This window comes from Hyla sarda, chromosome 4 (assembly GCF_029499605.1).
Source record: "Hyla sarda isolate aHylSar1 chromosome 4, aHylSar1.hap1, whole genome shotgun sequence".
NCBI lineage: Eukaryota > Metazoa > Chordata > Amphibia > Anura > Hylidae > Hyla > Hyla sarda.
Window position 1 is genome coordinate 31453439 of NC_079192.1, and position 20818 is coordinate 31474256.

Sequence of the window (20818 nt, forward strand, 5' to 3'; positions counted from 1 at the left end):
AATCACTATTCTGCTGGTGGGGTCACTGTGTACATACATTACATTACTTATCCTGTACTGATCCTGAGTTATATCCTGTATTATACTCCAGAGCTGTGTACATACATTACATTGCATAACTTGTTCTGATCCACAGTTACATTCTGCACAAAATGTGTTGCATTGTGGGTAGTGAAATCCTTATACCAGACACTGTACAGCAATGTAAGAAAACTATCTGCCCCCAGTGCATTATTATGGCTCCGCTAAGTCTGCCCACCAACAACCTTGCTGACTGTTTCAGGTAAAATAAAGAACGCACCTCTTGACTATAACCCAGGCTGTAAATCAGGATCAGCATAAGTTATGTAATGTACGGAGAGAGTTACCCAACTTTCTATGCAGATTATATCTCTATGTAAACTATAAGACATTGTTCTAGTACAGACATGCCCTCTGTATTATTATAGTACATTGTAGGGTACATAGTAGTAGGGTGCACTGCGCACTACATGCTCTGCTACGACCTTATCGCACACATCACTACATTACGTGTTACTTTTCCTCATGGATTACACAATGGCTGTAGATTTAGTATTTTATTGAACTACTCATATTACATATTTACAACATTGCTCTCCGCTCGTACAGGTGCAGTAGTCCCAGGTATGGCGTCTATGGGTAAACGTTCATACAAACTGTGGTGCCATGTATTTGGCTTCAGTCAATAAATAATAATGGGGCGCCATCAGTTCTCCTCCCTGTGCCCCATGTCCAACCTCCATCCCTCCTGTCCATGTGATCGACTTTTTAGTCGCAGTTTATGCGGTAATTTCACGCTAGCCGACAGATCCCGGAAGGTTGGGCTTTCCAAGGGGCTGCAGTGATATGCCCCTTCTTCACTATAACTGTCCTCACTGTGGTATCCTGAATGGGGAGATTTGGGTGACCTGAGTTCCCGCCTAACATTGTCCTCAGCTGTTGTCTTCATCAGCTGCTGGTATTGAGTCTGTAAACTGTCTGCATGAACAAAGATGGAGGAGCGTAGTGGCGCGGGGTTACTGTCGCTGACAAAGTGCTTCAGTGGGCCCAGGTCTGCAAGCTCTGGACTTGCAAGGTGTCTGGTTTGAGGGTCCACCGTAAGCCCACCCACTCCGTAGAGAATCACACCCCCGCGTGGCACTGCTAACCTCGAGGATGGGTTGTTTTCAGCTGGGCACATGTTGGCAAAGTCATTTTCCATTGTCCTCTCATCACCATAAGAGGCTGGTACAGGGCTGCCTCTAGAGGACTGGTCCGAGAGGTCCGATAGCGACCCGCGGGGGGAATAGCTGTCATTCACTGCTCCGCCTCCGCTGTCTGCCTCTGAGGAGTCTGAATTCATTCCCAAGTAGGAAGAACTGTAGGTCGAATTGCTTCCAGTGCACAGAAGAGGCCCAGCATCTCCACTTTTGCACCCTCCCAGCCCATGTCCTGCTTCCAGAAAGGAGGCGGCTTTTATGAGTCCAAATCGGAGCTTCAGCTGCAGGAGTTCGCTCCTCAGTCGCCCGTTTTCCTCGTCGAGCGCCGCCACCCTGCCCTCCAGGACCAAGTCGTGGAAGCGTCTCTTTTCACGGGACCTCTTGGCAGCCTCGTTGTTTTTCCTTCTCTTCTCCCAATAACTGGCATCTTTCTTCTCGTCTGAGATGAACTCTCGCTTGCGGCGACCGTTTCCCGGCCCCATTTGGTTGTCGGAGTCTCTGCCCCTGGAATGCTGCCCTTCGCCTATCTCGGCGTAATTGCAAAGAGGGGATTCCATGTCGAGCTGACTTCTCAAGAATTTGTAGAATTCTTAGTGGTAAGGTCGGGTTTAATTCGAAAGAAGGCGCTCAAGTAGAACGTTGGATCTGGAGATGACGGATGGAGGAAGCAGCTATCACTTGATGGGTTTCACCATGCAGTTTGGGCATCTTACTCAGCCGTGGTTGGAGCCGTGATACTTGGAGGATCCTCAGTGTCTCACGTCTCTGCCAGGTAGTAACTCTACTTCTCGGTTTGCCAGGGTTTTCTCTCCTGAACACGCCTAGAAGGAAGAAGAAAAAAAACACCTCATAAGTCTCCTAGATGTCCTGAAGATCCTCCCTCGTACGTCTTACATAATATGACCCTGCAAATGTTGGCATGGAATGGGCTCACGTTTGACCTGGATTATTTCATATGCTAATGACATCAATGACTCTGTGTTTTGTAATCTGTTATGTTATTACATAGAATTATATATATATACACACATAGGTGTAACCGAGGAGCCGTGTATCTAGAATTATCAAATAGAGGTGACTAAGCCTCGGGTACACGTGCAGGCTAATTTGACACATGGACAGTGATCTACATGAAAGCTGGCAACTTTCGGTGCAAGTAGCAAAGCTGAGTATGTCACTGGGTACAATTCCCCTTTACCCAGTGATACCACCTGGGTCATATCACAAGTTAAAGTGACGTATTTGGTGCCCCTGGCATCATATGGCCATACAAGCATCACCACTTTATTGACTACTACTACTGCAACCCGTTATCACTATGCTACCCTATGAGGGCTATCAGTGAAGAAACAAGCTTCACCAAAAATGTTGCAGTTATTAGATATACATTAAAAGATACTAAAATCTATCAAAAGTAATAATATAATAGATAATAATAGTCTCTAGATACTGCCCCCAGTGTGTATGGATGACCCCCCATAAAATGAGCATTCCTGTGATATCAGCAAAACATCCCGACGGGTTTCCCCCTTTTAAATATATGGGGTTCATCAGGGGATACTAAACATGCAATGGTCCATGATTGAACTACTCATTTAGGTCCCTTTGTATGTTTTAAGATAACCAGGGTGGAAGATAATATAGGTCAGTGTTTCCCAACCAGGGTGCCTCCAGCTGTTGCAAAACTACAACTCTCAGCATGCCTGGACAGCCGTTGGCTGTCCGGGCATGCTGGGAGTTGTTGTTTTGCAACATCTGGAGGCACCCTGGTTGGGAAACACTGGACTATGTTTTTTTTCTAGTCCTGGGATACCTCTTCAAAGGCTTTCTTTCTATAGCATGTCATACATCCAAGATGGCATCCCCCAATCTGTGGCTCTCCAAAACTATAGCATGCTGGGAGTTGTAGTTTTGCAGCAGCTGGAGACTGCACATTGGAGAACCCTGGTCTAGGATTTGTTATTAATTACTAATCAGTGGTGGTCTTATCCCTGGGGCTGCCCGCACATGCTTGGAGTTGTAGTTTTGCAACAGCTGGAAGTCAATGGGTAGCAAAATCGGCAGCAGAAAATATGCAACAGGCGCTGTCCGTGTGAACGTACCCTTACATGTGAAATTCAGCTCTGCTACATCTGTATTTTTAATTTTTTTTCCAGATTTTTTCTTTTTTTTTAATGGCATGCATTACTATATGGGTGAATTTTTTTTTGTCTATACAGGTGGCCGGGGAAGGGTTAATGTTGCCCACATTGATAGCAGGGTGACCTTTGTATGATTGGCCTGCCCCCCACCCCTATATGTATGTCAGTGTGTTAGTATGTGTGCACACCCTGCCTCTTCCACCCTCCTCCTGTCCACGTGCCTCATCTCGCTGCCATGTGATCATCCAGCGCGAGGCACGGAAACTAGGTCAGGATTTCGTAAACAGACCTGAGGGCGCTCAGCCAGAGACCGATGCCCAGCGCTGCCAAAGACCCGTTCAATGCCAGACAGAGAGCAGCACAATAATCCTCCCTGCCAGGATCCCTGTGCCCCTGCCATTCCAAACACTCATTCCCAGCCAGACTACGCATCCATTCACTACCAGACTACAACTACTCTGCACCTCCAGCACCCGTTCCATGCCAGTACACTGCAATGCCAAACACCTGTACCCTGCTAGCCTCCTAGTGCCCTGCAGTGTCGATCATCCTGGGCTTGTCCGAAACCTAATAGCAGGTAACTTCATGCACCCGTTCTATACCAACCACTAGTTACCAAGCAACTTCATGCACCCATTATATGCCATACTTAATGCACCCATAATAATATGCCATTCTCCATATACAAGGTAACTCCATGCACCCATAATATGTCATTCTCCATATACACGGTAACTCTATGCACCCATTATATGCCATTCTCCATATACAAGGTAACTCCATGCACCCATAATATGCCATTCTCCATATACACGGTAACTCCATGCACCCATTAGATGCCATTCTCCATATAGAAGGTAACTCTATGCACCCATTAGATGCCATTCTCCATATAGAAGGTAACTCTATGCACCCATTATATGCCATTCTCCATATACATGGTAACTCCATGCACCCATTCTATGCCATTCTCCATATACAAGATAACTCCATGCACCCATAATATGACATTCTCCATATACACGGTAACTCCATGCACCCATTCTATGCTATTCTCCATATACAAGATAACTCCATGCACCCATAATATGCCATTCTCCATATACACGGTAACTCCATGCACCCATAATATGCCATTCTCCATATACACGGTAACTCTATCCACCCAATATATGTTTTTCTCCATATACACGGTAACTCCATGCACCCATAATATGCCATTCTCCATATACAAGGTAACTCCATGCACCCATTATATGCCATTCTCCATATACAAGGTAACTCCATGCACCCATAATATGCCATTCTCCATATACACGGTAACTCCATGCACCCATTAGATGCCATTCTCCATATAGAAGGTAACTCTATGCACCCATTAGATGCCATTCTCCATATAGAAGGTAACTCTATGCACCCATTATATGCCATTCTCCATATACATGGTAACTCCATGCACCCATTCTATGCCATTCTCCATATACAAGATAACTCCATGCACCCATAATATGACATTCTCCATATACACGGTAACTCCATGCACCCATTCTATGCTATTCTCCATATACAAGATAACTCCATGCACCCATAATATGACATTCTCCATATACACGGTAACTCCATGCACCCATAATATGCCATTCTCCATATACACGGTAACTCCATGCACCCATTATATGCCATTCTCCATATACACGGTAACTCTATCCACCCAATATATGTTTTTCTCCATATACACGGTAACTCCATGCACCCATAATATGCCATTCTCCATATACAAGGTAACTCCATGCACCCATTATATGCCATTCTCCATATACACGGTAACTCCATGCACCCATAATATGACATTCTCCATATACAAGGTAACTCTATGCACTCATAATATGCCATTCTCCGTATACAAGGTAACTCCATGCACCCATTATATGCCATTCTCCATATACACGGTAACTCTATGCACCCAATATATGTTTTTCTCCATATACACGGTAACTCTATGCACCCATAATATGCCATTCTCCATATACAAGGTAACTCCATGCACCCATTATATGCCATTCTCCATATACAAGGTAACACTATGCACCCATTATATGCCATTCTCCATATACAAGGTAACTCCATGCACCCATTCTATGCCATTCTCCATATACAAGGTAACTCTATGCACCCATTCTATGCCATTCTCCATATACAAGGTAACTCCATGCACCCATTCTATGCCATTCTCCATATACAAGGTAACTCCATGCACCCATTCTATGCCATTCTCCATATACAAGGTAACTCCATGCACCCATTATATGCCATTCTCCATATACAAGGTACGCCAATCTCCACGTACCAGGCAAACCCATAGACCCCTTCTATGCCAACGTCAAGGTACCAGGCAAATCCGTACACTCATTCCCTGCAAATCTCCATGCACCCATTCTATACCAATCTCCAGGTAACTTCATGCACCCAATCTATATAATTCCACACAGCTGTTCTATGCCAATCTAATACCATTCAACACCCAACACCTACTGTATGCCAACCAATCATTTAGTGTTACCCAGCACATTCATGACCAACCCTAGGACATATATGGGGGAGAGATTTATCAAAACCTGTCCAGAGGAGAAGTTGCTGAGTTGCCCATAGCAACCAATCAGATCGCTGCTTTCATTTTTCAGAGGCCTTTTCAAAAATGAAAGTGATCTGATTGGTTACTATGGGCGACTCAGCAACTTCTCCTCTGGACAGGTTTTGATAAATCTCCCCCATAGTGACTAAAATCTAAATTGGTAACTATGGGAACTGTGCCCCAGGTTTAACGCCCTCATTCGCTGACCACCACACGTAACCCAACGGTGGTCATCCAAGTAGAGGCCTTGTGGTTGCTAAGCAACCAGAACAAAGACAAGTCTGTAGAATACACTTTGGGGGCAGCGAGCCCCCTGGAAATCCAAAAATTCTGTAAATCCAGGAAAATACTAGGACAAGTGAAGTAGTATCGGGCTTGTAGCACAGTACCACTTCTCTTTTTTGTTGTATGTCAGATGGACTTCTCTGTATCTCCCGTCATAACTCAGTGTAGCTTAGTATCACTTCCCTTGTTCTGGATGCTTGAAGTAATTCTGGGTACCTATTATTTCGGACTATAGCCCAGTATGACTTCCCAATACCCGCTCGGCTGGTGGCCATCACCTTTCCCTTTGTCTATAGCAGTGTATTCCAGGCAGTGTGTCTCCAGCTGTTAGAAAACTACAACTCCCAGCATGCCTGGACAGCCTTCGGCTGTCCGGGCATGCTGGGAGTTGTAGTTTTCCAACAGCTGGAGACACACTGGAAAACACTGAGCTATAATGACTGGCACAGAGCCATGTACTGAATGCTGCAAGGCACAGTACTACTTCCCTTATCCATGCCCTAGTCCCTTATCTGTCTATATCTATATCCTTCATGTGTGTTTAATGGCACAGTACTACTTCCCTTATCCATGCCCTAGTCCCTTATCTGTCTATATCTATATCCTTCATGTGTGTTTAAAGGCACAGTACTACTTCCCTTATCCATGCCCTAGTCCCTTATCTGTCTATATCTATATCCTTCATGTGTGTTTAATGGCACAGTACTACTTCCCTTATCCATGCCCTAGTCCCTTATCTGTCTATATCTATATCCTTCATGTGTGTTTAATGGCACAGTACTACTTCCCTTATCCATGCCCTAGTCCCTTATCTGTCTATATCCTTCATGTGTGTTTAAAGGCACAGTACTACTTCCCTCATCCATGCCCTAGTCCCTTATTTGTCTGTATCTATAGCCTTCATGTGTGTTTAATGGCACAGTACTACTTCCCTTATCCATGCCCTAGTCCCTTATCTGTCTATATCTATATCCTTCATGTGTGTTTAATGGCACAGTACTACTTCCCTTATCCATGCCCTAGCCCCTTATCTGTCTATATCTATATCCTTCATGTGTGTTTAATGGCACAGTACCACTTCCCTCTTTGAAAAACCAGCTATTAGAATCATTCTGTACCAAATGACACAGTACTACTTCCCTAATGTGTGTATTAGATATTACCAGGATTAATCTGTGTACAACAAGTATATCTGATGGCACAATGCTAAGAAGTGGTACTGGGCAATGGTCCATATGTGTAGGATACTGATATACTTATTTATATCACTTGTCTTGTTCTGTGCATTTGTATCTGTTAATAGAGAGAGCACAGTACTACTTCTCTAGTAATGTTCTGCACACAAGACTTGGTATTTTTATACTCTCTATATACATATATATACGGCACAGTACCACTGCTCGTCTGTTGTTTTGGACCCATGTCTTGATATCTATATTCTATGTACATATATTGCACTGCTTCTCTTATATTGTTTTGGACCAGTCTCTTCATATCTATAAACGACACAGGTATACGGCACAGTACTACTTCTCTTGTCTTGTTCTCGACCCATGTCCTGATATCCATATATTACGTAAATTTACGGCTCAGTACTACTTCTCTTGTCTTGTTCTGTACTCATGACTTGATATCTATACACTATTTACATATACAGCACAGTACAACTTCTCTTTGTACTCATGTCTTGATTTCTGTATGGTACATAAATATATGGCACAGTACCACTACTCTTTATTTATACCCATGTCTTAATATCTATACACTGCATGCATATAAGGCACAGTACCACTTCTCTTGTAGTTAAATGCATTTTTTCTCTCTATCTATAGCAGTGGCACAGTACCACTTCTCTTCTTTTGATTTAAGCCCATATCCTAATATCTATTTACTGTATACATATAAGGCACAGTACCACTTATCTTCTCGTGATTTGGACCCATATCCTAATATCTATATACTGTACACATATAAGGCACAGTACCACTTCTCTTCTCTTAATTTGGACCCATATCCTAATATATCAATATACTGTATACATACAAGGCACAGTACCACTTCTCTTCTCTTGATTTGGACCCATATCCTAATATCTATATACTGTATACATATAAGGCACAGTACCACTTCTCTTCTCTTGATTTGGACCCATATCCTAATATCTATATACTGTATACATATAAGGCACAGTACAACTTCTCTTCTTTTGATTTGGACCCATATCCTAATATCTATATACTCTATACATATAAGGCACAGTACCACTTCTCTTCTCTTGATTTGGACCCATATCCTAAGATCTATTTACTGTATACATATAAGGCACACTACCACTTCTCTTCTCTTGATTTGGACCCATATCCTAATATCTATATACTGTATACATATAAGGCACAGTACCACTTCTCTTCTCTTGATTTGGACCCATATCCTAATATCTATATACTCTATACATATAAGGCACAGTACCACTTCTCTTCTCTTGATTTGGACCCATATCCTAATATCTATTTCCTGTATATCTATAAGGCACAGTACCACTTCTCTTTCTCTCTCGCTCTCTTTATATAACTATAAATATATACACACATATATATATATATATATATATATATATCAGTAGCACAGAAGCACACATAACTGGCTGACCTCACTATCCGCCCGCACAGTATCACTGACTCGGTCGCCGCCCTTATTATGCGACATTAAAATAGATTGAGATATTTAAACATGTGCCGGGTTCTGGGAATGAAAACAGTGTAATTGCCGCTTATCTCTGCGGCGCTTAAATGCCGCTTGCCGGTATTGCCGGGTTTGTGTTGTGGGATCTGGGGCCTGGGAGGTGAAGGGAATGTGTGGGGCGGGTGGGGCGAGAGCGGTGAGATGGGTAATCGCCCGCACGTGTGCCTCCGATCACACGTGAATACTTTTCCCCGTAAGTCATCTTTTCAGGAAGTGTCGGGAGCCATCGCATTATTATTATGCACGAAATTGGGTTGCAACGTGCGCTGCAGGCTGAAACTGGATCAGAGGGGGTTTTGCATACAGACGTAGCAGAGCTGAATTTGTCATTGTGGTAACTCCCGGTGTGAATGATTTAATAGGCGTACCTTTCTATGTAACACAGCGACAAGCTCGGCCCTGCTATATCTGTTTTTAGGCTGATATTATGTAAATGTCTCTTATATAACAAAGGTCTTCCACCTTCTTTTTTTTAGCAGTGTTCCCCAACCAGGGTGCAAAACTACAACTCCCAGCATGCCCGGACAGCCGAAGGCTGTCCGGGCATGCTGGGAGTTGTAGTTTTGCAACAACTGGAGGCACCCTGGTTGGGAAACAATGAGGGAGATTTATCCAAAAAATTGTCGCACGGAAAGTCGACTTTTTTGAGGATTTTTAATTCATGATGCATTCTAGGCTATTTTAGATGGAAAAATGCATTGGTGCTAAATTTATGAATTGCGACTTTTTGGCAAAAATACGCTGAAATGTCAGACCAAGCTGAAGCAGGTTTAAATACAGTCTAAACCGTAGATCCTGAAGTCCGTGCGCAGAGCCGTGCGACTTTTGATAAATTTGGCGCACAATTGACCGGCCTAACGCTCTGTAGTTTGGTCTATATTGATGCGGGAAATAGACAGCTATGGTAAATCCCCCCCCCCCCCCCAATGCTCTGGATTAACACGAGTGACACAAGTTACATATCCCTTGTTTTATGCATCAGCCATAGCAGAGTTAAGTTTGTCGCTTGGCAAAATTCTTCACGTCTCTTTAACCTACAGGATTATAGGTCAATCTACCACATCATCTTGACTCAGAAACCTATAAAAGATGCAGACGGCTAACTGTGATAATTTCAGCTCTGCTACATCCGTACTTATCTGGCAGGGAAGATACCATGATCACCAAGGTCTGAAGAACTCCCAGCGTGTGGTAGAAATTTTGCGTAGCACGATTGCTGTACTTTTCGTTCTGATTGGAACTGCAATTATCAAGAGCATACCACCTCAAGATCTTCTTCTGGAACTGCCACAAAACATCGGAAGAAGAAGATTTTGAAGACTCCAGCTCCAGAAGAAGCCGACGAAGACCTTCGAAGAAGAGAATCGGACGCAAATTCCAGAACTTCAGCGAAGACTAAAGCGGCGCAAGAACCTCCTTGGAGAAGCTTTGCGCCTCTGGAGAAGATTTGCATAGCTCCCCTCACCAGGAATGCATTTGCATAGCTCTTCCCACCCGGGAAAGAAGACTTTGCGAAGACTTTCCAAAAGAAGAAAAGAGCCCGTTGGAAGAAGCCATGGCCTCAACCAGCAAGTCGACCAGCAAGTCGACCCCAGCCATCTTCAACCTCCACTCCAGCAAGGCAGAAGGGCAGCAGAACCCTCAGTCAAGAAGCTCCAGCCCTGGATGAGGCAGACTGTTGCCCTGAAGCTCAAGCCAGTGGATGGAAGAGTGCCGGACATGTCCCACGACGTGTTTTGCAAGAAGATGCTTGTGGAACAGGGCTTCTTCTCAGCGGACACCCTCGGCATAGCAAAATCTTCTACACTACCTTCGCCACCATCAGCACCTGTAGAAGATACTGGGAGGCGGTGAAAGCGGCGAGTCCCGAATCCCCTTTCTCTCGTTTTGTGGGCAACTGGCTTATCCAAAGAGAGGAGAGGTAGGTAATGGTCTCAATGCAGAACCCACACACCCCCGACAAGGACATCTCAACGTTCCTGAGGCGCTTCTGCACCATGGTGAAGGAGCCCACTCACATCCTGAACTCCCTCGGATTCTGGACCTGCAAGTGGTCTTTGGTCGTCAGACTCAACAAGGACCCTTCCTCTCCAGACGGATTACAACACCTGCCACCAACATTCTCCTTGGGCAACTCCACAGGACTTATTTTCTACCCCAACATGCCGCAGACCTGCAGGAGATCTGGCAAGAAAGGCCACGAGAGTAAGGACTGTAAGGAAGATGCCTGCAGGTTTTGTCGAGTGACAGGTCACATGATGAAGGATTGTCCAAAGAGCAAAACTTTCAACCTCTGTGGACTGGCGGCCCACAGCTACAATGACTGCCCCCAGAGGGAGAGAACATGGGCATCTGTGGCACTGAAAGCACCAAAGCCAGCCCCAGCTCCAGAGCCAGCGGCACAGAAGGCCATACATACCAAGGAGGGTAAGAAGGCAAAAGCCACCACCCCTGCCCCGTCCACCCCTGCCCTGTCCCTGCCTAGAGGTTAAGAAAATTCTAGGCACACCGGCCAATCCGGTCTATGATGTGTTTTTGGAAGGGTGCTATGAGGAGTAGCAGGCGTTGACAGGCACCAGAGAAGTCGATCTGCCCGACCGAAGTGGTAACTAGTATCTGAACTAACCTCTCTTTTTTATTCTCGTGGCTGATCTTAACATCTTTAGTATTAATGTGAGGCGTATTAAAAAGAGGTTTAGATTTCAGACTGTGCTTACTTTCTTAGACTTTCAGAGGTTTGATGTTTACATGCTGCAGGAACGTGCATTGGCAGTGGTCTCATGGCCCTTCCTACTGGTCTGGTGGGGGTGACAGTAGGTCTGTGGGGGTGGCCATCCTGATCAGGGGAAGAAACTTTGCACTTGATTCCGTCCAGGAGCTTGTCTATGGCAGACTTCTTGTCGTAGACGGTTCCTGGGCGGGTGAGGTCATACGGCTCATCAACGTGTATGCCTCCCCTGAGAAGAATGTCCGATTGGAGGTTCTCAAGATCCTGCGGGCTCAGCTTGCCACCACGAGGGCAGTAGTGTTGGTGTTGACTTCAACTGCCCCATTGAGGTGGACGGGTACAGTTCTGGCACTTCCGCCAACCTTCATGTGACATCCAAGCTGCTGATCAAGATGGTGACAGAGGCATCCTTGAAGGATGTTGTTGGGGCCATCGGGAACGGCTCCATAAACTGTACGTGGAGCAGCCCTGATGGCTCGCTCCGTTCTCGGATAGACTTTATCTTCACTTCGAGAGCAGTTAGAAAGGTGTTGGATTTCCACCTGGCCAAGGCTCCTGGAAGTTGAATTGTGCCCTGTCGGTGCAGAGGGAGGTCATGGAGCAACTTAGGGATACGTATCTTGTATGGCGTAGTGATAAATGTCTGTCTAACTGCATCAGTGATTGGTGGGAATATGTTAGTCGAGTTTCATTGTTTCTTTCAGGCAAAGGGCAGGCAACAGGCGTGTGAGAAAAAGTTCAGGAGGCTGCAGCGCGAGTAGCGGTCACTGCAAGACCTGCTCCAGTGTGGCTGGGACATCATGGAAGAGCTGAAGGAGACCAAAAAGAGCTTACAAAGGCACTTGAGGAGAAATCCAAGCGAATCTTCTTTCATTCCAAAGTGGAGAACCAGGAAAGGGGTGAGAAATGTAACTCTTTCTTTTTCAGGAAGCTCCATGCTGGCCACACGCCCCTGACAGAGCTGCGAGATGAGACCAGACACATGAGGAGTTGCAAGGAGGAGGTGATGGGGGTCGTCTTGGACTTCTACAGCAATATCGTCCGACCCCCAAGCCGCCGAGAGGTTCCTGTTAGGTATCACTAACGTTGTTGATCCCGCAGGTGCAGCGGCTATGGACAATCCTTTGACGGTGGGGGTGCTGCACTCTGTCGCTAAATCCTTTAAGCTCAGCAGGACTCCGGGCAGTGACGGCCTACCAGCCCAGCTCTATGTAGCGCTGGGGGACCTGATCTGTCCGGACCTGTTGGAGGTGAACGAGGAGATGGTGGTGGGGAGCAGAATGCCTCCGTCGTTGAGGGAAGGGATGATCACGATCTTGTATAAGCGGGAGAGGGAGAGATGTGACTTGAAAAACTTGCGTCCCATCTCTCTCCTGAACGTGGACTACAAGATTCTTGCCAAGGTGCTAGCCAACAGGCTGAAATCTGTCATCGGGCAGATTGTCCACCCGGACCAGACGTGAGGCATTCCCGGCCACAGGATCGTCGATAGCCTTGCCCTTGTGAGAGACACGGTCTATTACATCCAGGATCGTCGAGCCCGCGCCGGCCTGGTCAGTCTGGGTCAAGAGAAGGCGTTTGACTGTGTCTCCCATGCTTTTATGGGCAGGGCTTTGCGCAGGCTAGGTCTGGGGAAGATGTTCTGCTCTTTTGTTAACGTCATGTACTTTGATATTTGCAGCACCGTGTTGGTGAACGGCTGGAAGACTGACCCCTTCCCAGTTCTCTCTGGGGTCAGACAAGGCTGCCCTCTTTCACCTCTTCTTTTTGTTTGTGTTATAGAGCTCTTCGCTGAGTCTATCCGGCAGAATGGAAAAATCAAAGAGATCACTGCACCAGGACCGGATCACTACGAGGTCAAGCGCTCGCTCTACATGGACGACGTGACCGTCTTCTGTGCAGACCGGCGTTCGGTGACTGCACTCGTCCAGACCTGCGAGGACTTCGGCAATGCTTCGGGGGCAAAAGTCAACTGCGGGAAGTTGGAGGCTATGCTCTTCGGGGAGTGGCACCTGGCTTCTTCCGCCCCCCTTCCCCTTTACTGTTAAACCATACTTCATCCAAATCTTGGGAGTCTGGTTTGGGAAGGAAGGAGTGGCCCTTAAGTCTTGGCAAGACCGACTGGCAAGAATGAACTTTAACATCGGACTGTGGAGCTCCAGGAAGCTCTTGATGGAGGGCAAAACACTTGCGGGGTGAAGTTTTGCCTGTGCTCCAATACACCGCACAGGCCTGGCCTCCCCATGCCACCATTTGCAAGGCCATCATCCGGACTGTGTTTCACTTCATCTGGGGCAAAATGGACAGAGTCCACGGACTGCGATGTATAAGGAGCCCCGCAAGGGCCGGAAGGGAGTGCCCGATATCCCCACTCTGCTGAGGGCCTCCTTTGCCTGTGTCAGCATGCAGTGGACTCTTGTGGAAAAGACTGGCTCAGCGGGCAGGTCCAGGTCTTGCTTGTTTTTTTTGCCCCTCTGGGGGCAGGTTGGCTGGGACAAGTGTAACACTCCCTGGTTCTATGGGGACGTTGTCCGTTTTGTGAGGGAGCACCAGCTGGAGGGACTGAAGCCTGATCTGTGGAAGCCGAAGACCATCTACAAGCTCATCTGAGCTAAGGACTTGCTGGAGCTAGTTCCGGGGCTCCCCGCCTCCACAGCAGAGACAGTTTGGACTAATGTGGCTTCAAAGCGGCTTACCGATAGACACAAGGACTTGTCATGGATGGCCATTAAGGGAGGACTTTCTCTTAGGTCATTCATGCAAGCCCGCGACCTGTGCAGAACACAGTGGTGCCCCTTTATGGAGGAAACATCTTTGCACATGTTTTGGCAGTGCCCCTTTGTGCAGGGTCTGTTGGATGCCCTGAAACATGAACTCAGAGACTCTGTACCCAGGAACTGCCTATCGTACCATTCGGTGCTTTACGGTCTGTTCCCTGGGACCCACAATGTGGAGGCAATCCAGGAGGCCTGGCACCTTCTGAACTGTTTTAAGGACACTGTTTGGCTTGCTAGGAACCACCACGTGATCAACAGGGAGAAGATGTCCATCCGGGACTGCCGCAGGTTCATTCGGAGCCTGCTGAAAGACTATTCCATCTTGGACAGCCCAGCCGTCGATGAAGAAGAGGAGTAAAGACCCATCTCCTCCCCCCATGTCCCCCTGAAGATAAAGCCGAGTAGTTTGGCCCTGTGATCCACCCCCTCCCTACCCCCACATAGTTGCCCACTCCCCCATGTCCCCAGCCCCGCCCCATAGCCCACGCCCCTCCCCTGATCACAGATTGTATTGTTTTGTTATTCGATTTCTTGTGCTTTTCTATTACAGGATTGAGGGGAGTGTTAGAGTAGCATGCTGTGTGATATATGTATTTATATACATATATAGATATATATATATATATATATATATATATATATATATATATATATAGCTTTGGGAACCTGTGCAGTATATTGTACTGTCGTGCTTTGTGTGATTGTAATTTATTGTATGACTTGTAATGACTTAATGATCAATAAAGCTCTTCCAATACCGCTACATCTGTACTCGACTACTAATTTCCTCATGCTGGGAGCTGTAGTCCTGCAGTTGTAGAGTCACACTGTTCTCTTGTATATGCTCCCTGTACACATATTGTATACCTGTGTATCTGAGCTCTCCAGCTGTTGGAAAACTACAACTCCCATCATGCCCTGACAACTGATATGTATGTAAATTAGTGCTTTGTTACCTTCGGCTGTCCATGCATGCTGGGAGCTGTAGTTTTGCAACAGGCGGAGGCACCGTACTTGGAAAACACTATCCTATAGGCGGAATTTACTAGCAGATCACAGATATATCAGATCAGTGCATTGCAATAGCAATACATTGAAGTGAATAAGCAATCAAATGATTGCTTATAAATGTGCCCTAGGTGGATTTTAACCCCTTAAGTCGCAGGACGTATATTTACGTCCTGCACCGGCTCCCGCGATATGAAGCGGGGTCGCGCTGCAACCCCGCATCACATCGCATCGGTCCCGGCACTCATCAACGTCCGGGACCACACAGCGCCGATCGCGGCAATGTGTGGTATTAACCCTTTAGAAGCGGCGGTCAAAGCTGACCGCCGCTTCTAAAGCGAAAGTGAAAGTATCCCGGCTAGTCAGTCGGGCTGTTCGGGACCGCCGCGGTGAAATCGCGGCGTCCCGAACAGCTTACAGGACATCGGGAGGGCCCTTACCTGCCTCCTCGGTGTCCGATTGACGAATGACTGCTCCGTGCCTGAGATCCAGGCAGGAGCAGTCAAGCGCCGATAACACTGATCACAGGCGTGTTAATACACGCCTGTGATCTGTGTAAGAGATCAGTGTGTGCAGTGTTATAGGTCCCTATGGGCCTTTTTTTTTATTTTTTTTATTAAAGAAGCGATCTGATTGGTTGCTACGGGCAACTGGACAACTTTTCCTCTGCACACGTTTTAATAAATCTCCCTCAATGTTTGGGAAACACTGATGTAGAATATGTAAAAAAAAATAAAAAATTTAAAAAACCCGCAAACAATGAATGGCCCAAATTCATCAAAAATGCGTGTCTGGTAAAATGAAAGCTGAGCTGTGATTGGTTCACAGCTCAGACGGATTGATAAATCTGGGCCGATGTGTTTAGCACGTAAAGCTGCCGGTGCCTGTAACCATGAGCCGGGGCTTAGTGCGGGATTTACACTTTATATAACTCTTATTGGGAGTTATGGAAACGGCGTTGCTCGCTGTACATGGAGCTCGGTGTCCTTCCTTACCTTTTCTCTTGGCTCGAGATATCCTGAGGTGACCGGCTTTATAAATAAGCCTTGTGGGTAATGCAAGTTTTTAAAAGTTTTTAATAGTTTTTTTTTTTTTAATTCAAGAGGAAACGTGCGGAAGGACACATCTGTGGAGTAAAATAAAAAAAAATAGAATATATATATATCTTGCCCAGATGGCCAGCTACCTCATCTACCCCTGTATTGGCGAGTATTCAGACTATGTATTTAGCCTGTACATACACCATATACCTGTATATAAGTGTTCCTCAACCTGTGGCTTTTCAGATGCCTCAAAACTACAACTCCCATCATGCCCTGACAGCTGGTATATGCACCCTGTACATATTTTGTATACCTATACATATATCTATCTATCTATGTATATAGATAGATAGATAGATAGATAGATGTGTGTGTGTGTGTGTGTTCCTCAAATTGTGGCATTTCAGCTGCCTCAAAACTACAACTCCCATCATGCCCTGACAGCTGGTATATGCCCCCTGTACATATTTTGTATACCTATACATATATCTATCTATATACGGTATGTATATATATATAGATAGATATGTGTGTGTGTGTGTGTTCCTCATATTGTGGCATTTCAGCTGCCTTAAAACTACAACTCCCATCATGCCCTGACAGCTGGTATATGCCCCCTGTACATATATTGTATACCTATACATACATTATCTATCTGTATATATATATATATATATATATATATATATATATATATATATGTGTGTGTGTGTTCCTGAAATTGTGGCATTTCAGGTGCTACAAAACTACAACTCCCATAATGCCCTGACGGCTGGTATATGCCCCATGTACATGTATTGAAGACCTGTATATAAGTGTGGCTTTTCAGCTGCCTCATAACTCCCATCACGCCAAGACATGGTCCTAAAGCTGTAGCCAAACTATAACTCCCATCATGCCCTGAACGTGGCTCTACGCCCCTTGTACATATTTCATATACCTGTATATGTGTTTCTTAACCTGTGGTTTTTCAGCTACTACAGAACTACAACTCTTATCATGCTAAGTAGGTATATGCCCCATGTACCTATATCGCAGTGGTCTTCAACCTGCGGACCTCCAGATGTTGCAAAACTACAACTCCCAGCATGCCCGGACAGCCAACGGCTGTCCGGGCATGCTGGGAATTGTAGTTTTGTAACATCTGGAGGTCCGCAGGTCGGAGACCACTGCTATATCGAATACCTGTTTTATATATATATATATATATATATATATATATATATATATATACACACACACACACACATATATATATATATATATATATATACACATATATATATCTATATATATGAAGTTTTTTCCTGGATAACCCCTTTAAATATTCCCCAACCTGTGGCTTTTCAGCTGCCTCCGAACAATAACTCCCATCATGCCCTGACAGCTGGTATATGCCCCCTGTAAATGTACTGTATACCAGTGTCACTGTGTTTCGCAACCTATGGCTCTCCAGCTGTTGTAAAACTTCAACTCCCATCATGCCCTGGCAGCTGGTATATGCCCTGTACATCAGGAACAGAAGGCAATGTCCAGCGTGGTGGTTCAAGCAATACTCAACGATTTATTCAGCAATTAGCCAACATGGAGAACAGGTGACGCGTTTCGGGCCACAGTGCGCAGCCTTAGTCGTGCCCTGTACATGTATCATATCTGTATATCCGTTGTTCCTCAACTTGAAGCTTTTCAGCTACCTCAAAACCACAACTCGCAGGTGATGCCCATGCCTCCTTGTTGCTATCTCTATACCAGGCATATGTGCACAGTGGCACAGCCCATACAGATGGAGCCCACCTGCCATCCAGATGGCGGGCACCTACTCCACATCTGTTATACCCTACTTCCTCAGCATGACAGGTGTTAGGTGTCATACCCCTAAGCACGAATACAGCAGAGCCCATTGTTTCTCGTCTCTCCATTGCCACGATAATTACCCTACCTTATTTACGCAACAAGACAAACTCAACTCTGCTGCATCTGACTTAACCCAGCCCTGCAACACACCTTCTGGCTTTATAGAGCTGGCACACACCTCACAGCTGGTACACGCCCAATACATATGGGATGTTTCATCCATACCCACTCATACGTGGCCACAGGCAAACTTGGTATAAACTTTGCCTATAGGGCATGAGTGTGTGCTGGCATCTGGGTGGGCACCCATTGACTTACCTTGCGAGCTGGGTGTCCTCGGTGTGTGCAGCCGGTGTGTATGTGTGTGTCCTGTGCCAGTGACACAGCCTGTTCTGTGTCTTGTTGTTTTCTGAGCCTCTATCTCCTCCTCCTGTGTGTGCTCTAGTTTCCTGGCATCTCTCTCCTCTGTCTCTCTCAGAAAATGTGTGTCAGTGGGTCAGACATTGCATAACCGAGTGTAACAATCCGTGCGTCTGACGGGGGCTATGGAGGAGGAGGAGAGAAAAAACCAGGCCACAGGAAGGAGGGATACCGGGTTAAAAATAGACCCATTGACCCACAGAGCTTACACTCTAATAGACGCGACATCAGGTCCCCCCGTTATCTGTTTCTGGGAAAGCTGGGAAGAAAGTATATGTAAAGCAGCTCTCTCACGCCACTTTTTCCAGGCAGCTTTCCATTACAGTCAGTGTTTCGCTCCAACTAGGAGTCTTAGTACATGAATGGGAATGTATGCCAAGCCAAAGATCTCTCCAAAAGAATACCCATCTGGGAAAGCCAGGTGACAATCAATGTGGCTGACACTCCTCTGACAAGTCAGCTAGTGATGCGATTGTGCTAACGGGGTGTGATGAGGGCAGATGTTGTTATCCTAGGGGCAGATGGCATTAACCCCTTGTATTTGTGACGCCAGGACGTGGTTTAGCCTATAACCACCAGGTAAACCGCTTGATCCTGGACTTGACACGGAGGCAATAAAGACTCCGACACCAAGTTACGGACAACGGTAGCTTTACTGAGGTTAGACAGTTAGTAAAGTCTATACAGTTCAAGGAGGTGACCAGTGACGCAGAGACCTTAAGGGCTTGCTGGGACTTGTAGTAGGACTGGACAATTGAATGCAGACCACGCTGACTTGACAGATGACAGGGACTGACTTGTCTTGACTCATAAAGCTGTGACTTTATCTTACTTGAATTGATGGCGGCTGCAGGACTGGACTTTGAGGCCTCCAACACTCTGGACACACACACTAGGCGACTGCACTGGACCTCGGCAGGAAGCAGGAACTCTAAGCACCAAGAGAGCAAGAAGAAGAATCTAGCTCCACCCAGGGATTATATGGGGGAGACTATCAGGGAGCCCATAGGTAACTCTTGGGATCACCTGGTCACTGGTGTGGTAGCCCTTGGGGGGTGTATGGTAGTGGTGGTATGGTATAGGTATATAAGGGGTTAATGTTAACCCTAGAAGAGTTCGTGACGCCAGGCTGAAGGCTGGTATGCTGAATCAGTGTTCCAGCCTATCACCGCCCTTCCCAGTAACTATAGGTGCATAAAATAACTGAAGGTCCACAAGGAGATGTGAACTTGAACTTGAATAACGTTTACTGAAGTGCTTGCAATATTCACGGCACAGTAACAGTCTCGTACAAACAGTCCTTTGATTACTTAGGGACTGGCAGTAGTTGGGGACCTTGAGCTGGACAATAAGTCTCGTAATTTAGGAAGAGATTTGCAGATCCATCCAGATTTAGGGGAGGTATTAGGTCCGGAGATGCTGCAGAGTGTTTGGGGGTGATACACTCTATACTTATAATTGTTAAGCCGTTGCCGCAAGGCTCGGGCCTAACTCACTGCGATTACTGCTGTACAGGTCTTGCTTGCTTGACAGCCCACGAGGTAAGATAGAGAAACATGGCCGCCGCTCCCTTATATGGGCAGGCGAATCTGATTGGTCTGAACATCTGCCATTCACCTTACATGGTGTGATGGGATTGCTTACGTCACAGGGCCTCCTAAGGTCCTTAAGCCAAATACCATAGAGTTCACCTTGTCACATGACCCGCAGGTCCTGCAACGCCAATGGAAACAAGTAATTAACAATTTATCTACATATACTATGCTATTTACATTAACCTATGCATAAATTACTGTTTATACATTAGAATAGAGGCGACTAGGGGTAGACTAGATTACAGGGATCCCTACGTCCTAGGGACTCTGGCTATGGGGACCCATAAAGAAATAAGTACCGTATAGAATGCGGTACTGGGACACCACACTGGTACCTCCTGGGTAACAATCATATGACATAACTCTTAAAGAT

General features: G+C 46.0%; 1 protein-coding gene across 7 annotated transcripts; it reads right to left on the reverse strand.

Moving 5' to 3' along the window:
• Window positions 1-570: 570 nt before the first annotated feature.
• Window positions 571-19163, reverse strand: LOC130367710 (nuclear factor interleukin-3-regulated protein-like). Of its 7 annotated transcripts, none has more exons than XM_056570353.1 (2): window positions 19060-19163; window positions 571-2041 (listed from the first exon to the last, which is right to left on the reverse strand). In XM_056570353.1, the coding sequence occupies exon 2, from the start codon at window positions 1775-1777 to the stop codon at window positions 728-730; it is 1050 nt and encodes a 349-aa protein (XP_056426328.1). In that variant the 5' UTR covers window positions 1778-2041; window positions 19060-19163; the 3' UTR covers window positions 571-727. The 7 variants fall into 7 exon arrangements, with proteins under 7 accessions (XP_056426328.1, XP_056426325.1, XP_056426330.1 ...); XM_056570350.1 differs by lacking the exon at window positions 19060-19163 and adding an exon at window positions 18749-18856; XM_056570355.1 differs by lacking the exon at window positions 19060-19163 and adding an exon at window positions 16529-16556.
• Between the last annotated feature and the right edge of the window lie 1655 nt (window positions 19164-20818).